This window comes from Telmatherina bonti (genome assembly GCF_933228915.1).
Source record: "Telmatherina bonti genome assembly, chromosome: 8".
Lineage (NCBI taxonomy): Eukaryota > Metazoa > Chordata > Actinopteri > Atheriniformes > Telmatherinidae > Telmatherina > Telmatherina bonti.
In genome coordinates this window covers 17,538,712-17,560,488 of record NC_136626.1, presented here as the reverse complement: position 1 = coordinate 17,560,488, position 21,777 = coordinate 17,538,712, and the positions used below count along the sequence as shown (strand labels likewise).

Below are 21,777 nucleotides of genomic sequence, written 5' to 3'. Positions count from 1 at the left end.
CAGCTAGTGTTTAAAACTTAGCCCAAACACAGGGGAATGGAAAGACTCTGGGATTAATTGAATTTTTTCAGGGTCTAATGTCTTTCCGTTGTACTTTGACCAAGACGTCGCAGACGTTTGTTAAGTCCTCATGAAACTGTCTCAGTTTGTGGAAGAAAAATATTAGTAATTATTATTTTGTTTTCACATTCTCAGAATTCTGTGCTTCTTTACAATAATTAGGCTGATGTGAATTTCTTGGAAATGATCACGTTCATTTTTTTTTGGTTAAAACGAACAAGGACTTCTGCCTTCTCGTTTGGATCCTAATTAAAACTCTACTGTTGAAATCCAAATAATTCCTTTGCTATTTAATTAGAAATGGATCCCAGAAGCCTGGTAGCGTTTTTTTTTTTTTTTCTAGTTTGTTTGCGTTGTAAGTCATGTACTGAATTTTGCTAAGTATGTTTTGCGAACACATTAATATTTTTGATGAACATGCTTGTTATTCAGGCACATACAATATGCAAGACAGTAACTGTCTGCCAGCCTTGCTGTGAATCCTTTGACTGGAGTCTTTCTTTCTGCTGTAGCCTGGCAAAAATTCCTCCAGTCATGAATTAACTGTGAATTATGCTGCATCCAACCTGAGAGCCATCTTGCCCATTCCTATTTTATAGTGGCCTGTGGAATTACTCCCTTTACCTCCAAGTTAGCATATAGTCGTCCCTTTGTTCATTAGCCAAACGTTCCTCCCTCCACTTGCCCTGCCATCCACCTCCATTTGTCATCATCAAGTATTAATTACTTAGCTCTCCCACCCTTCTTCACACAAAGTTTACTCCTCTATCCCGACGGTACTGTGGACGTTATTAATCCCAGTTCGACTCCTGACGCCAGCTCAGCATTATCCTTGTTACAAATAGCAACAGAGATTCCTTCACTGCTGTACGCCAGTGAGTTAAAAAAAAAAAAAAAAAAAAAAAAAAAGGTTGAAACACACCAGTACTATTATTGTTTCTTGGCAGGGGGCTGTGCTGATGAATAGCAATGGGAAGATGAATGATGATTTAAGAGTAAGAGTGTGTGCAATTCAAGGTCACAAGACGGTGTCTGCAGCACAGAGCTGGGGTGTGTTTATGAGCTGATGACTGTTGAGATTTTTTAACTAGATATCTATTTAAATGTTTTATATACACTTTGCATTGCGGTCCATTCTCACACCCTGCCTTGTCATTAATTTCTAAAAGGATGCATCCTTTCTCAGATCTGTGCTACCCTCAGCGAAAAGTAATTTAAATAATGCCTGTGGGATTAAGCTCAGTTTCTTTGTTTAGGCACATGATTCCAAATCCTCCAAAATGAGTATAGTGAAGGCCTTCAACATTGCCATTTTAAATAGAAGGGCTCTGGAAAAAAAAACAATGATTATAATAATCCACATTCTGTGTATGCAAGTAATTAAATTATTTAGAAAGTAAATGAGACCTGTTTATAGTTCACCTGGGATCCTATTACCTCGACAGTTTCTACAAACTCACAGGGCTGCATTGTAAAGTAAGATTTAATACTTATCTGCTACTGAAAGGTATTACATCTTCAAAAGAAGTGTCTCTATGTGAAACGACTTCTGTAAGCCTGTACTGTGTTGCCGTTTCATCTGTATCAGGCTTTGATAACAGCGACATCCACCAGGCATCTGTCTCAGACAAATTATGTTTTTGTAAAGTTGTGTTTGAGGATTTGCTAAAAAACCCATTCACGACTGACTGAAATGTTATTTCCCAGTTTCCCCAATGACTGGCAGTTAGCAGTGGTTAGCTATATGTCCTTGCAGAGCAGTATGTCAGGATAGGAGAATATTCAAACTATGTATTCAGAAGTTAAATTTAGAGTATTCCATTTTTATTCCTGCTTCAACATCCCAGAGTAATAGTTTGTTTAATGTTGTAAAAAACAACTGTAATGTTTGTACCTTTCAACGTCTTATTTATATTTATATTACTGAAACATGGAACCTCAACTTAATCAGGTTTCTAATCTTTTTTTTTTCCTCATTTTGGGCTATATCCTTTCTGTTCTGCACTGAGCTCAGCAGCTGTTGCCAAATCTTTTGAGAAAAAAAACCCAACACCATCAACGTAAGGAAACCCCAAACAAACAACAGTGTTTTAAAAAAATTAGCACAAAATCCGTAATAAGAGGGTCAGTTATGTGCAAAGCTTAGAGCATATTGGTAAAGGAGCAGTATGTCTTGCACCACAATCTCAGTATAGGTGCAATTAAGCTATACACATGTTTGCATAATGTGACCAGTATCGATGTGCACATACCATAATTCAGTTACTGCTTACTTTGAATATGACCTTACTCTGGCTAGGTTGACCAGAAAATGCATCTTACATGAGAATGTCATATTCAAAGTAATATCCTAACTGGTTTAGTATGCGTTTTGTCATATCTTCTAATCTCCTTCAGCTGCTGGTTAAAAACCACATTCAGAAAAACTAAAAACAGGCTGCCATAACATTTCCATGTTAGAGTCAAGTGGTAGTCATCACAGAAAGAGGTGATGGCGTTTAAACATATTGTAAACGTGACTTCCAGGCTACAAAGATCATTTTTCATTTCCTGTACCTTGAACTCTAGCTCCATGCCAGTGACATGCTCGCCGCTCTCCACCTGGGCTAGCTTCTGGATGTAGGAATACAGGCTCCGGGCAGCCACTTCAGTGTTTCCACAGGCAACTGCCTCCAGCAGCGCATCATGAATGAAGCTGTACTGGTCCTCCGTCTGCACCATGTAGTTCCGCTGTGAACGCATCAGTGTCACATGGCCATAAATGTCGACTGTCTTCTCGTGCTTGATCCGCTCCAGCATGGCATCGATTACTATAAAGCAGCCTGTTCGGCCAACACCAGCACTGAAATGGGAAGAAAAGAAATAAAAGACGTGAATTTTTTTCCCCTGTTCTTCAGTATGTAGCATAATATACTAATTGTGTTGGGTGCCAAATAATGTAATGCAAATAATAACTGATAGGAAAAATCCTGTGAGATTATAAATGGTATTCCCAGTATTGTTTTCTCTGATGTTACAGTGTTAATAATTGAGTAAAAAGGAAAAAGCAAAGACACACACTGTGAATCACGATATGATCTGTACGGAGGGAATACAGAAAGAATATAAGATGACAAATAGAACAACAAGAGGACAGAGACAGAGACTCAGCATGGCAAGCTGTCAAATTTCAGCATTACTGTGTAGTGCTTTGGACCCGCCGAAGTCTTCTTATTCTGACAAAAAAGGAAGGTTTCAATTTGAATAAGCCATTTGAGAAATATTGCTAGTATAAAAAAGCAGAGCTAAAGGAGTGAAAAGGGAGAAGGAGGAAATATGGGAAGGGATTACTGGGAGGAATTTGGCAGAAAGAGAAATAAAAGTGAAAGGTGGGGAAAACGGCAGGGACAAAGGCTGCCTGCAGAGAATGATGACACCAATATCAAGGCGAAAATATACATAGGTCATGTAAAAAAAGAAAGAAATCCAAGTAACCTTCTCTGTGTTGAGTTTATCTATTTGTTGGCCCTGATGTCATATCAACGTCTGCGCCACTCCAAATGTCCCTTAAAGCACAACTATTTCCGTGGATCGCAAGGAAAAATGAACTACTGTGTCTAAGTCGACAACGTAAAATGACTAATGACCTGCAGTGAGCGATGATGGGTCCGGCATCAGGCGGGTTGCAAGTCTTCACTCTACGGAGGAAGGCCAGGAAAGGGGTTGGGTACTCTGGCACACCATGATCAGGCCACGCTGTGAACTGGAACTGACGAACTTCCCGCTTCTCACTTGAGCCATTCTGGAAAGAAATAAGTTGGATACAATGGTTTGATTGTTGTTTTTGAACTGACAGGCCTTCTGGCTTAAACCACTGATGAAAAAAAAAGGAAATATATCCTGAAGTGAGGTTGTTTGCTCTGACTGAAGTCTGTAAAAAGAATATGAGATTTTTTTTTATTGCTGCTTTCATTTACTCTATAGCTATTAACATATGCCTTCAGCTAATCTGCCAACTGAGCCCTGACCAGAGGCCCGGCTGTCGTATGATTTCCTAAATGACAAAACTCATTCGAAAAGGCAAACAGGAAGGTGATTTTACATAAGCAATGACTTATTCATGCATGCGATTTATATTTTTTATGAAATATCACTGTTCAGGTCATTGCATTTTCAGTTCCTCTCCTGAAGCACAACAACAACAACAACAACAACAACAACAACAACAACAAGAAGGTTGGATCCAGAGAAAGTTTTTCTTGGCAGCAAAAGGATAAGAAGAATGAAAAAAAAACTTCCCCTTAGATCTTTCCACTCTTTTCTCCTCTCTTTACTCACAAAAGATCCGCTAATGGAGGGAATGTTTGCATTTCACTGCGGTTGCTTCTGCCTTCCTTACAGAGGGAAAATTTTCCTTACTGAATAAATGAATAACTGAGCGTGATAATTAAAAGCAAACTGACCTAGTTCCTATGTTCTTTGTTTTAGTAGAGTTTATTTTATTTTGGACATTCCCGCTTTCTGCAGTCAAGCAGACTGCAAGGACACGACTAGTTCCTGGCTTCTGGTTTTTCTTTAAAATGAATTTTCTTGTGGGGGAAACTTTGTGGACTCGCAGCACTGCATAACTGTAGTACATATGAACATATAGAACAGCACGGCATCCCAGCTTTGAGGATGCTCTGTACGTGTAGTTTCCTTTCTTCTGCCTGCAGTGCATCTGCTACCTCATATATAAAACATCCTGTGAAGTGAGAACAGTGCAGGGAGAAATCATGGCATTGGTTCAATATTATATGGGAAAAGGAGAGGGCAAATAGAGAGAGAGAGTCATATCGGTGGGTTTGATAGAGGCTCAGAGTGGCAGAATGTAAACGGGCCCGAATGTCAAGCAGCCAGCTATAAAGCGCCATGATTGCTGACACGCTGCTATCTTTACCGTCACCGGCTGGCTTTGGCATTCATCGTTCTGCATAGGAACCGGCTCAAAAGCCAACCATGTCCTTTCCCTGGTGCTATCTGGTACTGAGGAAAATTCTGGAAATATATAAAGTTTCAAGTGAAGTGTTCCCATCTTCCAACAGTTTATCTGTAAGTTTCTGCACACGCGCACTGTGCACATTCTAGCATTTTCTTTCTGTACACTGTTTTATCTACTTTGTCTCAGTGTGCAGTTAAGAGCATGCTAGTGTGTTATTCATGTTTGAGAACTTGCTGGCATGTGGGGACACGATGCATCTGGCAGTGTGTTTCAGAGTTTGAATTTGTGTGGGCGTATGAGGCTGTGCACACACACACACACACACACACAAGCATGAGTGCAGTCTGCCAATTATGTATATTGAGTTTCTCTTCTGCTCACTTTACCTAAGTGCTCCAATTTGGCAGATGCACATAAACAGATGATCTATTGAGGGGAGACAGAGCTGAAGAAGGTAAAAGAGCTTTGACTGGAAGGGCATCAGAGACAAAGGGTTACTCTTGTGTTTTGTTTGCACTGAATGGATAAATGGGCTAAGCTTTAGAGCATTATTGTTGATGCTTTTGTAGACATTGGCTTTGTATTTTTTACAAGGTGTTCTCTGAGATCCATCTCTCTATTCAAGAACTGGATAGCAACATTTTTTTTTCGACTTACCCGGCACGGTAATAAATATCTGGTATTTGCTTCAACATACTAAAATCATAATTCCCTTGCAAATATTCTTTACGCCCTCGTTGTTATTTTTAAATATGGCTGAAAAACCTGAAAAAAGTGGAGAGCGACAATAGGAGCTGATTCTGAATGCAACGTGTGTATGATAACAAGTCTACTACCACACTATGCATGCCTGTAAGAGAGAGAAATCACATTACCTTGTGCAGGGAGAAAGTGCGGACACAGAAAGTGGCCAATTCTATGGTATCCAGCAGGGTTACTTGGGTCATACCGTAGGTTTCTGTACCACGACTGGGCCAATACTGGTCACATTTAATCTGGGAAAAAAAATAGGGGAAGTAAGCAGGGCAGCAGACGGAGGTGTTTGCTTCAATATGTCACATTCTATTAAATAATCTCTCCACTAATTGTCAACATCACACAAAATGAACGGAGTAGAGTGGCAACACAAATGAAGCACGCTCACACAGTTCAGAAAGGAAACCCTCCTGTGGATTGAAACACCAGGCAGAACTGAAGAAACAACAGAACAGCTTCCCCCAAGTCACATCTAAGTAAACAATCACATATAAATGAACAGATGTGACTGTCACAACAACTGTTTTCTTATAGCTTAATGGGACCAGTCTTACAAATCTTGCTCATCCCTTTCCCTCTTTCATTCTAAAAGAGAAAAAACTATTCAAATTGTATGTAAAACACATGTAGGAGCAATACCACTGCACAACATGACTTCTGGTAGCATTTCTGACTTTAGCATTCAACTCAAAGCTTCGTCAATAGAGGATGAGTTTTAGATCAACTCTCAGATTTAATATTATGACTGGAAGCATTTTTTTTTTAGCATTTTTAAATTCTTTGTGCTTCTGGAAGCTTACCACCTGCTCCTCCCTCAAGCAGCCTATCTAATAAACATTCATTCAGTTTGGGGTGTGATGCCCCAGCGGACATCTGATGAGATGTGACAGCTAGTGAGGGAGACGTGCTGCTCTCCAGCTTTCTCTCCCATTTCCTGCTCAAACTGACACTCAAGTTCCACTGCCCGCTAATCCTGATCACGTTTGACAGCAGTGGAATGCACATGTCGGGACAGAGGATAGGTAAACAATTGAGAAAACGATAGAAGGAAGCAGAATAAGTGGAGACACCTGGGGTGAGTGAGCTTGATGTTGACAAGGGTTTGAGTTGACAGGTTGAAACATTGCACTTGGCTTTTTGACATCTAGACAAGTCCACGCCTCCTCCGAACAGGATATCATCACTGTAGATTCAGTAGCAGTGATAGAACGAGCATTTGCTTCCTTTTCTAAGGAAGTTTCAGTCCACTGTGTCGCAGTGGACTGCGACACAGTGCGAACAGTTCATCACAGTTTGACGCCTTAAAATCATATTAGAGGGAAGAGCGTAAAGCAGCAAAACGTCCTAATTAAAATGTACGAATCAGATATTTGGATGCTTATTTATTATGCATTGCATTGCAGGGTTATCATCAATAATGCCTAAATGTGTTAGTAGAATTCTAATGTTGCGCTGACTGAGGCATCGTTAAGCTTAACAACTTTGTTTACAGCGAAATATCTTAATGTGCGATGACAAATGCTAATCTTTCAACTTTAAAGTTTCAACTGACCTGCTTGATAAGTGCAGATACTAAACATACAACTTCAGACTATCTCCAGATCATTTTTCCTCAAGACTTCCTCCACCAAAGGTGTTAAAGGGGATTTTCTGGCTACAGATGCTGTGAATATGCTGGCATATTCTGTTGATTACAATGATGCTTTCTCGAATTTTGCAGTTATAATAAATTGCTACATTACCATGGCTGTCAGGAACATGCAGGAGCTTGTTTCCACCGCAAATGTAGAAAAAAAACCAGAGCCAAGTATACAAAGATACTCCCACTGGAACTGAACTACTCAGATGTGCACAGGTAGACTGTCTTTGATTTAACTCTGTTTTATCACCCACCCTTGTGATTTCCCTTCAGTTTCTGCAGTCCTCTAGAAGAAATCAGTCTTCAGAAAATGAAGTCTGATTACCTAGCAGTGGAGTAGGTGTGTGAAGCTTTTAAATCAATGTGGAGCTACGTCGTTGTCGGCTGCTGTTTGTGTTTTGTTTTGTAAAGAAGTGATTCGATTGATCAGTTTATTATTAAAAATGAATGAAAGCGGTCCAGGGCATCAGCCTAAAAAAAAAAACAAACAAAAAAACCAGCTTGAGCAGACTTACCCGTGACTTCTCTTCCAGCTTGGTCATCATGACTACAGTGGCTGCTCTTTGTTCCCACACCATCCTCCAAAAGTCCCCAAACGTCTCTGGTAAGGGACCCTGCGTGGCTATGTAGGCGTTCTGCTTCCTGTATCCATCGATGTAGTTGGCGTTGATGTAGTCGCTACCTGTTATACCTACATCCAGAGAGGCACATGAAAATGAGGTTTAAAAAAATTCAGCATGATCTTGTAGCACATTCCCTGCTTCATTTTTCAAACTTTGTCAATATTTTACACCTCTTTTATGTTGTATCAACCACCTTAATAATTCCCAGTTTCCACACACATTAACACAGGTTTTATAGTAAAGGTACATAAACAAAAACAGAAAAAAATAGCACATTTTAAAAGAAAGTGTACAGCTTTATTTCAAACACCTGCCTACTTTTGAGCTGCTCCTGTACAATATTTTTTCCACCTCTGTCCTCCTGTAGATACAAATAGGAAGCCTGCATCTGCTTTACCACCATTGCAGGTGGAGTGTGTGTGTGTGTGTGTGTGTGTGTGTGTGTGAAGATCAGGATTGTGAAAAGTAAATCAGCCACTCAGCCATGACAACACATCCCATCCCTCTTAGGGTGCTGCCACGCTTTAAGCCACTCTGGTCCTACTAAATCTAACCGTAACAACCCCCCTCTTGCTCTGCTTTGCTGTGTAAAAAGATGTGCAACATTTAACTTGTAAGCCCGAGCAAAATACTCCATCTACAGATTGCGTCTCACTAAACTATCAAGATGGCCTTAAAATGAGTTTAAAATGACAACAGGCTCAGATGTTTCAACTTGTTGTAGAAGAAAGGCTCGGGCCCAAACGAGATAATCTTGTGATTAGAGTTTGTCGAACACCGAGGAGCTGAGGGTGATAAGACAAGACATCACCCATCTTTGTTAAGACAACTCCTAGTGTCCCTGCCTCTGAAACAGGATTGCAGTGTGACGGCAACTGTGCTGAAGAGTCACGTCTCTTTGACTGACACTTAAGCAGCAAACAATAAAACACTTGACTGGGCTGATTTGAGAGTTCAGACTCAGTGAGGACAACAGCAAGGATGGAGAAGAGGGGCAAGATAAAGAAACTCTGAGTGAGAGGAGCAAAAAAAACCACAAAAAAACAAAAAAAAAGAAGTAAGCAGAAAAGAGAAAAATGTAATTAAAACGGATACCACGTTGTACCACACTGACTGTGGTGCCTTGGCTTTAGTCATAGCTAAGTGAACAGAGAATGGTGGTGTGCATGAATTGTTCTACTGCTGCGACTAATAGCAAAATCACTGCAGTGTAAAATAGAAATTTCAGACTTGATTAATTTATGTATTTATGGACGAGGTGGGTTTTTTCTTCCTGGGATAATTTTGCTGTGCATGTTGTGGCACTGCAAAATTGGCCTGACTACTGCGAGATGTGGAAAACCAGTCTGAGCAGTTAGCTCACACAAAAGGGAAGGACTCTTGAGTACTGAGTTTGGCATTACTGTGAAGATTTCAGAGCTCTTTCTGGTGATGCAAAGCCAGAACAATGTTAGTGGTGAAGGGTGACTATCTCTGACATTGTCCCTTAAGATTTAAGAGTCAGAGGAAGAGATTTTCTGGCTCTAAGATTCAGAGCACTTAGTGCCTATGGATAGTTAGAGAGAAGTCAAACGCAAGTGGGAAGATCTGATGAGACAAATGGGACCTGGATCCCTTAGAGTGTGAGATGTGAGTGCTGGACACAGTGATGAGCTGAAACAAGTCCTAGCCCCACTCCCAAAATAGTTCACTTGCGTAAACTGCTAAGCTGCTACAAAGCACGCTGAAAAGAAACAAGTCCTCAGTTCTTTGATTCGATATATCTACTGATTGAGCCTTTAATACCAGCTCTCACTTGTAGCTCATTTTCTTTTTGGCTATAATTCAGTGTTCTTCCACAGTCAGTGTCTTCATTCTTGACATCGAACATGAATGAAGAAGCCAATAACCTGGAGTTCATTTCACAGGTTCAGGTGAGAGTGGAGAATGTGCGAGTAAGCCTTACCCTCGATGGGAGCCAGGATGACACGGGAATGGTCGTAGGCGATGACGTTGGCGTAACGATTTTTGGGTTTGTTCACCTCCAGGTTGGAGTGCTCCCAGGTGAACTGCTGGCCTGGATCAATAGACTGATGGGAGGCAGAGACAGTCACAACATGCACACATAAAGAAGCAATCAGAGGAGCGTTGAGTGGAGCTGAGCTTCAACAATACAACCTTAATGTCAGAAAGAAGAGGAAAGAGATTGAGAAGACAACTTTTCTTTTCTTTCGAAGTAAAATCGTTGATCTATTTAAATGCTACGGCCAGTGTAGCACAAGCACTTTGTTATTCAGCAGGCTTCAACAAATTAAGAACAATTCATGGCCCCTTTCAGGATGTTTAAGCATTTCACGATTTCATTAGAACAGCTTTGGTCTGGCATCTGCTGCTCAGCTGGTGTGGCGCTTTGAACGATGCTTTCAGTCGTAGCCATAGGAACGGCAGAGACTAAAGCCTGGATCCGCAACCCACTCTAAAAATTCAATCTGTATGTAAACTTTACAGGAACACACTCCCTCTGTTTTAGCCTCACCTATTTTCTTCCTTTCCCTCTGCCCTCTATTTTCTTTTGTCCCCATTTTCCTTATCTTGATCTGCTCATCTTCAAAGTCTTCCATTTTTTTTTTTTTTGCTCTTCTTTTTTTTATCCTATTCTTCATCTAATCTCTGATGCTTAAATCCCCTCTCTATTTAACAGTCCTCAAACTTCGCTCCTGCTATTTTTCCCTTGCTTCCTAGATTAGCTTTAGCCTCACTGTGTTATGTATGTGCGTGTGTGCATATGAAGATTGGGGTCACATTCCTGAAACAATTTTTATTTTAGAATTTAAAAATGATATATGTGTAAATTTCATTAATACTTTCTTTTTAACCAAATAATAATAATAAAAAAACAAATACAATAGATATCAAATACTTATTCTGGAGGTGCGACTGCCTGTAAAAGTGTTTTAAAAAAAACATCCAAGTAATAAATCTTGTAATGTCTCCCTGTTCCTTATGACCCGAGAGCCGGGGCTTGTGTTGCCTGCTGCAGCTCCTCGCTTCTTGGTACGAGAGAAGTGTCTTCACTATCATCAGGTGAAGTGCAGTTGCCTTTTCATTACTATTTGTGCATCAGATTATCTCCTCCTCATCCCCATTTGCCTGCTGTGAGGCCCTCCTCTCTCTCCTCACACTGAGTCCTCATCATTAACCAAGCCTCTCCACCTCATCTCTCTTCTCTCTCCACTCTTCCCTCCATTTCTCCCTCCTCTCTTACATCCCGCCTGACTAAAAACCAATCAGTCAAAGCTCTGTAAAGCTGCGCTTGGCAAGCAGGGACGCCGGGACCAGCAGCCATTCATCAAGAAAATAACAAAATTAAAATTACACTTCTCTATTTAATTTGGTCATCTATTTCTCCTTGGGCGGGGGGGGGGGTTCTGTGAGGGGGCAGGCAGACAGAGAGAAAAAGAAAGAGATGAGCGGGTGGTTTAGGACTCTCATGGCGCCAAGTAATTAGAAGTTGTGGCGTCAACTTTGGCATCACGTATCTTGTCTCACTGGATGGAACAAGCTTGTCTGTTAGGTATACAGCCCGGATGTGCATTTATGAATAATAGATATCCAAGAAATACTGGATTGCTATGAGAAGTCATTATCCACCAACATCCACCAGCAGGCATGATAACGGCAATCTATGCTGGTGAACCCACTTCCTACTTTAGGCTGGCGTGTAGCGACAGACTCGGTGATTTAAGGATGGCGAGTAGGGCATATTGCTTGTATGCAAACGAGAGCTGATTCAGCGCTCCTGATTTCTAATCAACTCTGGTGTCATTTATAACCGCTGCAGTCTCACAGCTCAGGCAGCGCAGTTAGCCTCTCTCTCTCTCTCTCTACACACACATACACACACACTTAAAGCCTGGCTGCCAGAGAGGAGGTCTGCGTAAGACAACAGCCTATATCTCTATTTTAGGAGATAGAAAATCTTTAGTCTAAGTTCATTGGAGTATGTGAGGAATTTCAAACCACTTAGTTATCCCCTTATTGAGCGAGTCATTATATTTTTTTCAATGAAAATGTTCGAGATGGCTCAGCCTCCAATTTTTAGTTTTCCTGGTCTCCCTCTGTGTTGCTTTAACTCGGTATTGCAACGTGACTTTTTTCTTTCTTTTTTTAAATGAACATTAAGCTTCTGTTCTCAGACATATCTCACATGTAAGACCAGATGTATTGGCAATTGTCCCTCATTACTATGTTGAAGAAATATGCAGATCAGAACAGTTGATATTCATTTATTGCTGCGTACAGCCAGCTGCAGGTCAGCCAACTAACAAGACTACAAGGCATAAAAGAAAAAAAAATGGTTCCATAACATAAGCGTAGAAACTCCCTTGTCGTTTTCCAGCAAAAACACAATCAGGTAAAAATCAATACTCTCCGCCCTTTGAACCTTGGGCCCACTCACCTCATATTCCTGGGAGAGTTTGAGGTTGTCATTAGCCTTGAGAAGTTCTGTGTGTTCAGCCAGCTCGGAGATAGGGATAGGAGGATGATTCATCATACCTGTTCGCCAGAAAATAGACATGGGAATTCCACATGGGAAAGGAAAGGAAAAACAGTTCATTAGCACAATGGTGGGGACTTTAGTTCAAAACTTTAAAAGATATAACACATATATAATGGTGAAGAATTCTTGCTTACACAACATAGACGGTTGGGTTTTAGTGATGGGAAAGCTTGAGCACAACATGATCAACGTCAAACATAAAAGTGCATTTACTTGTGATGTTACAGTTTCTTGAGTGGACCAGGCCAGAGCTCAAAAAAAAATTATGTTTGTGGACAAGAGCTGATCGATGATTTTTCCAAAAGACGCTACACGCACAATGAAAAATACATTAATTTAGTCAAATATGAAGCTGCTGATGGATAAATGGGCAAACAGAAACAAGGAGACTGTAGCCAATTATGACTCAAACATAGCTTGGGGAATTAGTTTAAAATGACACACGATGAAAAATAGTAGGTTTTCATGGAGAGATCAAAGACAAGAAACACCAAAGACAATTTTTACTCTTTCAATCAGCCTGTTAACAAAAATCCTTTGTGCTTTGAAGACAATCAAAGGTAATATCTGCATTCACTGTAACTGCTGGCAAGAAAAACAAAATATACAAAAGAATTCAATACCAATCACTTGTCGGTATAATATCATTTTAGAGCAAGAAAAAAAAAAGTTGAGACACATTTACCTAACACTTATGTTTTAGCCAAAAGACATCACAAAGATTAAAAACATCTAACTTTTTTTTTTTTTTTTTTACAAGAACAAAAGTACAAATAAAAAGTTATGATCTTGATTTGAACTTATTATTGACCATTGCCTGTGTATTTTCTAATCGAGCCCTGACCTGGGGGCTTATAGGAGGGAACGTGAGCGGGATGGGGATCAGACATTTAGAAATGTGAGTGATATTGAGTGACAGAGTGAGCTGCTCCATTCCAGCCAGCTTGTGCAGAGCAAACAAGATATCTTTTCCTTCAGGTCATGGTTTCCTCAAACCAATGAACACAAGTGCCAAGATAAATATCCTTTACCTTGCAGAATCACAAATAAACACTCTCAGTTCAACACGTACTTCTTCCAAATCCTAGAATGAGCTCTCCCAAGTACATGCTTTTCACTTTTTTTTTTCTCACCCTTTGGGTTTACTCTTCTAGTCACTGAATATTGTGTTGCTTCTGCCATAATATTATCAGCACTGCTGTGCACTCCAGTCACTAATCCATTTAGTAGCATAAAGCTGAGGCCATGTAATAGAATATGGAACAGCCATGGATCGTGGCTCTGTCCTAGCATGCAGCCCGGCAATACAGAACACTTTTATATTTGTAGTTAGGGGCTTCTTTTCCTGTCGAGTATTGAGGTCAAAAGTCAACTAAATCCTGACATCCCCTCACAAAAATAGTTACCCTGGCTTAATTGGCCATGCAAATCGGCATAATCACATTAAGCATCCTTAATTCTCCTTCACTGATGGTGCTTAATATCCTTGCAATGTCACAGGGGGTCACCCATGTTTTGGTTGCTTTGTTGCACTTAAGAGGAGTCCAATTCTGTACTGACAGTCTTCATTAGTGATGGTAATTTATTTTACACTCAGAGAACAATGCAGAGCTCAATTACATGAGGATTACAAAGCATACTGTAAATGAGATGAACAGAGATGACACTGGATGCTGTGTGATCCTCTGGACATGAACAGACATATCATATTAACATAGTGCTCGACAAGAGTCATAGCACACACCCACCTGCCCTTCTTGATGGGCAATAGTGAGTCAATTCTAAAAGTGATTTTAGTGATTAAAGGTTTTGACAAATTAGATTTCTTTGTTTTTACAGCCTAGAAGCTTTGCGTGTTCATAGCTTGATTCAAAAACACCTTGTAAAGTAATATCAGGCATCATATATTTACTTAAGTTTGTGTATGTGCTTACAAAGCCTAAAGATGGCAGTGTCACCTCTTCAGGTTGAGACATTCATAAATGTAAAAAATGATTGGGATGGACTTGAAGAGGGATGGCACAAATTGCTAGTTAAAGTCAGTTGCCAGGTTTTTCTGGCCTCAAATTCAAAGGGAAAAGGTATCAAAAACCAGGAGCGGAACAAGTAAATGGGTATGCAAATGAGGGGTCCATACTTCTATAAGAAAAAGCCGGTATAGAAAGTTCGAGGATGAATATTTGTGCAGTTTGTAGACAGAAACATGAGTAATAAGATTTGTTTGGTTTATTGATCATATTTCTGTCTACATGTCAAAGTAGCATCATATAAAAGTGTTTGCATATGTAGAGCCTCTAAATAACCATTATGCACCGTCAGTGGACAAGGCTGTTATTTATTGCCTTGAAGTTTAATAGAAGGATAAAACATAAGACATGTGAGGAGATTTAATATGTTTTAGTCCAGTAATTTTTATCAGAATATGAACTGACACAGTTCCACCTCACATCAAAATCCATCTGTTTCTCAATCAACTATTTGAGCTTTAAAATCCAATGATCTGAAAGAAATATGACTTCTACTATTTATTTACTTACTTACACTGAAAGTAGACAGTAAAAAAAAAAAAAACAGTTTCCAAAAATGTTCTGTAGCTGCACAAAGTCAACCAAAGAGTTATTCTCTACACAAACTCTAACAGTCTCATCCTCCTCTTTTGCACAACCCTTCCCTCGATGCACATTTTTCCTAACCATGCTTCCATTTTTCTCTGCAATCAACATGATCAGTGAACACAGAAAAACAAACTAGCATCTAATTACACATTTCCAATCTCCCCATCCGCAGTTGATGTGCCTGAGAAAAGAAACGATTCTTTTTGATAAGCCAAGCCAGTTTTCCAAAAGCCTATTTCTGATGTTGCATATTTTCATTTAAAAGGGAAGAAGTCTATCTGTGGGTAAGCAAAGAAAATAAAGGGGGGGAAAGAGAAAAAAATCAGAAGTATGCTTTTCTCCCGGATGATTCTTTTGGAAAGAGAGGAGGGTGATCAAATGTTGAGCCATTGTTTGGCACTGCTTTAATTAATTCTACTTGTTATCTCTGAGCACAGAAAAGACCCCGTTGGTTCAGAATGGAAATGGAGCAGTGGTGGTGAAAGAGGAGGAAGAAAAAGGGAGAACAAGGAACTGAGAAAGAGGAGTGACACAGATTGTACTCTTGCTGAAAAAAGAAAAAAACTTTCAAAGCATCTATACATCAGCAGAAGCGATTCTACATGTTATTTATGCATGGTGGATTAATGCACAGCCAACAGCCCAAGTGAATATTGTGACTGGCATCCAAATAAAGAAAAAATAATTAAAAAAAACACAGTGTAGTGAACCAACATCATTAGTGCTTAACATTGCTGTATCATGTGCAAGTTATGGATTTGAAAAATGAAGCAAGCAGATCTAAAACAAACAAACAAACAAAAAACAAAAAGGAAGACACTCACAAAAAATACACACATATATATGTATATATAGTATAAAAATAAAGAAAGCTGAAGCACAAATTCTAAATGCAGAGACTAACTTTCATAGTCAAAATCTGCTTCACTCTGAGGACTGCTTAGACCAGAATCTGTAAAGAACAGCAAACATAGGACACAATGGTTTTAAAAGGCCATTATGCAACAGAAGAGGATATGGAAAAAGAAAATATAAAATGTACAAAGTAAAAAATGTCATGGAGTCAAGCATAAAAGCAACATTACAATTCTCTGAAAATAAAATATTACACCTGGGTCACCCAGGTCTTCAACAGGGCGGCCTGAATTATGGTAATGAACAGAGATTTTGTTACCGCAGATATGAAAAAAGTCAGACAAACATTTTTAGAGTTGACCAGAGCTACTCGTCTACCAGTTTATACCAGTGCAACAAACAAACTGGTTGCCCGTGGGTTCGAGCAATGCCTACCCTTCTGCCAAACTCAATATCAACAGATATAGAGATGAGGGATAAGAGAATTGATTTGCTCTGCCTGAGCTATTGGAAGAGGACTGCAAAAGAAACAGGAAAGGGAAGAAGCAGCTTATGTTAGCTGGTGAAACTGACTCTGAAAGGTTTCTTTGTCTGTTGCGTGGTGCTGAAGTTCTGAGAGTGAAAGGTGTGGAAAAGTGTCGGCATTCTTGGCTGACAGCTGTGGAGCCAGAAGATGATGGCTCTGTAAGAGCTCAGAAGAGCGCGGTGATGGCTGAAACTCTTATCTCCTCTCAAGGAGAGGTCCTCGGAGGCTACAACTAGTGGGTGTTATGCTGGGTCTTTTAAAGTGTTTAAACACTCAAGTGACTACATTAACTGCACATGTGGCTAAGAGATTAATCAAGAATAAAAGTTATTTGGATGTTGCAAGGTTAAGCTAATTCTCAAATCAGCTCAACATAGTTGCTTCAATAAGTCATGACATCATGTATTATACTTTGCTCCTGGCACATGGTATTTGTGAAACAATGAAGGTAACTTATACATGATTAAGGGGCTCAATTTAAAAAACAAAACAAAACGTTAAATAAAAGTTTTCTCTAATGTAGCAAAATCCATTATTAATATTACTAAGCCATTATTTTCAGTTCCAAAAAAACATAAGAAAGAAAAAAAAAAAAAGAAAAAATAAACTAGAATGTTTGTGACAGTCCTAAGTTTTAAGTAACTTATCCTTTCGTCTACATCTGAAGACATCATACGAGCAGCTTCAAGGGAGAGCAAAGGGATGGAGACACTGAACATCCCCCTCTCCCTAATTGATTTGTGACAATGACTAATTAAGCCTAGCGGGTGGTGCTCTGATCCCCAGTCTCCAAACGTCATTCATCACAACAGGGAGGAGGTACAGGCATGTCAGATTCTGTTTATGAGTAGTGTGTGCAATTCGACAGAACCGAGAGTAGGAGGGCACGGTTGTTATGGCTGCTGCTGTAATCTGCTGTAACATGTAGGTTGCTGATACATGCAGGCAACTGGCTGCTATCCGGGGTATCTTAAAGGGTACAAAGCAGCCTGCATGAAAATGTTTGAATTGTGTGCCTAGAAAGTATTATTTGTGATCCCTGCAATTGATTGGTGTATTTATTTGTAGAGACACAGCCCTCAGCTAATGTTTTTCTTTTTTCTCCTTGTTTTGCTCCGTTCAGGAAGGTTTCTAGGCTGTAAGATGAAAAGGGACTTTTTTTAATTTGCCATTATACTATAAAATATAGATTTGATCTCTACATTTTAGCCATAAGAAGTTGGGAACACAACAAGTGCAACAAGAAACTTGATGGACACCAAAAACAATGAACAGCTTTAGTTGCAGCTTGCTGGAAGCAACTCAGGTGATCTGTGTCGTGCTCAAAGGGACATCAGCTGCAACAGAAAATGGATGTGGAGAAAGGACCATGTTTGAAAGGCTGTGTACTCAAAGAGAGTTCTGATATGCTTTATAACTATGTCTAATCAAAGTGAACAATTAACGTCATCCTATATTGGACATGGAAGTTGACTGTTATAAAAAAAACACGGTAAATTATTGTTCTTCGTTCACCAGATTTTTACCTGCATAAGAAGGGGGACAGAGAAAACACACAGAAAATGGGAAATGGACAGAGCTTTGTTGGAGATAGAGTGCAGATATCCTCTGAGTTGTGCAGATTCATTACTTTGAACCCATTTGCCAATTAAACCTGGGGCAACAAGGAAGATAATGACAAAACTAGACACTCAGCCCCAAGGAGAGCTTTGGAAAGTCATTGTGAAGGCGTCACATCACCTATGGGCTTTACTGCAAATGCACGCACATGCAAACAAAACCCACACTCAAACATTGGTAATACAATCAAAAACATATTTTGTGTTCCTCAGCAGTAGGGGTCACTGAGCACACAGAGCCGATGTGGCATATGCTCCGCTGGATTGGAGAAGCCTTGGATAACTGCACAGGGAGTGTGCTCATTTGAACAATGGTCGCTATTAGCTGATGGGTATGTTCACAAATGCTCACCGGCCCACTTAATTGGGCTAAAATGTCCATTCAAATTAAATTCCCAGGGTGCAGAGATAACAACAGCACCCAATTCTGCAGAGCAACGGCAGAGCTGCTGAATGAGAACACTTGTCAGATATAAAGAGAAGTCTCTGCATGTAATGGTGAATGTTACATAAAAGGTAGCAACAGATTGTAAAATGATTTTTGTAATTATTAAAGCAGGATAAGTGAGGACAAGGTGAAAAGCAAAAGAAGTCAAAGGGTGAGTTGGTAAGGATGGTCATTGCATTGTAATGGAATTACTTACAAGGCTACCATCACCGTAAATATGAGGGCAGTGAAAAAATAAAAAGATCTTTATGTCTATAATATCTTCTGATGCAAAGACATTTTGTTATTTTGCTGTTGATTTGTTTTATTTTTTTTCCCAAAGAAACAAACTGAGCATGCAGGGGCTCCCAAAGTAGCTGAAGAGAAATGCTCTATTTTTAAGATCTGAGTCTTTTGATGGTGCGGAAACTGGCCGTGGATGACAGATGGATGGCTGATAGACAACTCGGGTAGGAAACAGAAAACTGACAGGAAAAGGAAGGCTAAAAAAGTGGGTTTGGTGCCATTTTCTTTCCACTTCTCTAATATTTCCTTCCTTTTCTGCAGGTGTGCTGGAGCAGGTAAGAAAAAGATGCAATTTGTAAGATGGTACATGTTTCTCAAAAGGCCGGCTATCGTCTTCTGTCAAATGCTTGGTGAAAGATAACTTCAATCTGAAATGTCCACCTCAGAAAAGATATTGCTTTTTATACAGTACAAAAAAGGGTGATTTAATATTACAGCAGAAAGTTTATAAATCAAGATATGTAGTTAGAGATAACTCAGTCTGCTGCAGGATCAGGTCAGGACTGCAAGTATTCACAACTAGAATGATGGTATGCAAATCCACTGAAACTTTCTGGCATGTAACTGAGGCATTTCCAGTCCAACAATAGAAATAATTTCCGGCAATTTGTAATTCATCAATGGTTAATCATTACATGTGTACATGGTAAATGGGTAAATGTGGCCTGCAGGCAGATATGAAGTCAAATAATGTTAAACAAAATTATGAGAGCATTCAAAGGTCATAAACACTGCAGCACATATGTAACATTGTGTAGCTTTATGCGTGTACATGGCAGTTTGCAAAGGTATATGCTTTTAAAAAGCATTTTAATGTTCTATCTTACATACATGAAAGGTTCTCGCTGTAAATGAATAATTTGGTATCAATGGGGACAATAAGAATATATATAGCTTGTAACAATACTGCAGTTCTGTGTTGTCACTAATTTACCTTCACTTTTGCTGTTGAAAACAATTTCAAATACATTAGACACAAAATGTCCAGAATGTTTGAAAATCCTTCCAAGTTATGATATAAATAGAAATACTATACAGTATATTAAAGCCACATCAGGCTTCTCTGCAGTTTCCATTACGGTTTAAATAACTTCATAAAAAAGAGAATTTCTACAGCTTTGCCATCTTCCGAAGTAAAATGTGCAGCTTGTGTATACTTATATAATGCACCTCATAGTTTAATAATAAGGTTGCTTTTTTTCTTTTACCTGGCGTTTGGAAGTTTATACGTCTCATCTCCACAGGGTCTGTAGGGTGGTGGGGTGTAATGTCTGCATTGTTAAGCAGGCATTTTGTGCGAGGCTCCGACTCTTTCCTTTTGCGGCTAAAGTATGAGAAAAACACAGCGTGCAGAGAGGACAGACAAACAACAAGAACAGAATACGTTTTGAGTAATTAATCCAAACACATCCATCACTTTCATCAATAACTGAGCAACTCCAACTGACTGGTAATACAGCAGGTCAAAAATCCTGAAAGAACTGAAGCTGTGTGCTCCTTTACCCCTCAATCATTAACTATGCTGGCTTTTTTTTTTTTTTTTTCTTTTTTAAATTATTGCTATTTTGTCACCTCTTGCAAAATGGTGTTTCTCTAAGTAAGACTATACCTTACCTGTCTGGTTTGCTGTTCCCAGAGAAAGCAATAGGAGCCAAATAAATATATAAAGATGGTAAAAACACAACACACAAGGAGAAAGGGGAGAAGGGGAGGCAAGAAGAGAGATAAATCAATAGAGAGCAGTTTAAAATTCACAGGGGTCACTGCTGGGCTCGCAAAAGGCGAGATAACGCTCATCAGCATTTGGAGGAGGCGTGTGCATGTGTGCGCGCATGTCGGTGACTGAGAATGGGTGAGTATTCAATGAAATGTGCAAGTAAGCGCATGCATTTGTTAATACGTGTGTTTGTTTATGTGTGTGCACGAGGTGCAGATATAGATAGTAAAGGGGAATGTCAGGGCCAAGGGCAGACCCGGGAAACACTGTTCACCAGGGAGAGATGGAGTGGGGGGGGGGGGGGGGGGGGGGGGGCAGAAGATGGGAAAGTGAGGTTGAGAGAAAGAGAAGAAAGAGAAAAAAAAGAGAGATCCAAGGAGAGATGTTACTCTCCCTAACCACCAAGACGGAGGTAAGGCAAGGTCAGACAGCAAGGGATTATCTGACAGTAGCTCACACCGGCCCTTACCACCTTTCGGTGACACAGAGTTTTCTCCTGGTATTTAGGTGTCGCCTCTTACACTGCAGCTAAATGTAACACATCACTGTAAAACTAGCTTCTTTTTTTTTTTCCTGTTCATAAACTGCTTATTGGGTTTTCAAGCAAAACCATGAAGATTTGAAAGCTTATCAATTTAAAATATTATTGACGATTAATACGTTTAATTTGAAATCAACATTAGTGTAAATGAAAACGTCTGCACGATTAGAAGATTGGTGGTCTACTTATTGCAAATCATCGCAACAAATCTCTTCATCTCTTCTTTCTCCAACTGGCTCACTTACCACAACTGCCTTTTCTCCCCACAACAAGGCTGCTTTCACATTTACATGCAAAACATTATTGGGTGGTTAAATGTCATGCTGCAATGAATACAAAATATGCCCCCATTTCATCATGCATCTTATCGTGCAATTATCTCCAAATGACCCAATTCCCCAAGTTACTAATACTGGTTCAACATCAAATGACCATCAAGTCTTGTCAGGTTGTTGAGTAAGAGGAAAACAAAAAGGATTTTACAGCACATTTACTATAATTAACAAGAGAGAAAGAAAGAGCCGCAGTTAGAAATGCAGTGGATGGAATCCACTCAGATGTGTGCCTGTAATTCTATTTGATAGTGTCATTGC

The 21,777-nt window shown here is 39.7% G+C and overlaps 1 protein-coding gene across 1 annotated transcript in view; it reads right to left on the bottom strand.

Moving 5' to 3' along the window:
* ptprsa (protein tyrosine phosphatase receptor type Sa) overlaps positions 1 to 21,777 on the bottom strand; it is a 162,220-nt gene that overhangs the window by 13,392 nt on the left and 127,051 nt on the right. Inside the window, exons 21-27 of the mRNA XM_079244759.1 lie at positions 20,135 to 20,250; positions 12,477 to 12,574; positions 9,984 to 10,107; positions 7,931 to 8,106; positions 5,896 to 6,015; positions 3,687 to 3,841; positions 2,617 to 2,902 (exon numbers count right to left, since the gene is read on the bottom strand). Of these exons, the coding sequence (XP_079100885.1) occupies positions 2,617 to 2,902; positions 3,687 to 3,841; positions 5,896 to 6,015; positions 7,931 to 8,106; positions 9,984 to 10,107; positions 12,477 to 12,574; positions 20,135 to 20,250 (1,075 nt within the window). The remainder of the gene's footprint in view (positions 1 to 2,616; positions 2,903 to 3,686; positions 3,842 to 5,895; positions 6,016 to 7,930; positions 8,107 to 9,983; positions 10,108 to 12,476; positions 12,575 to 20,134; positions 20,251 to 21,777) is intronic.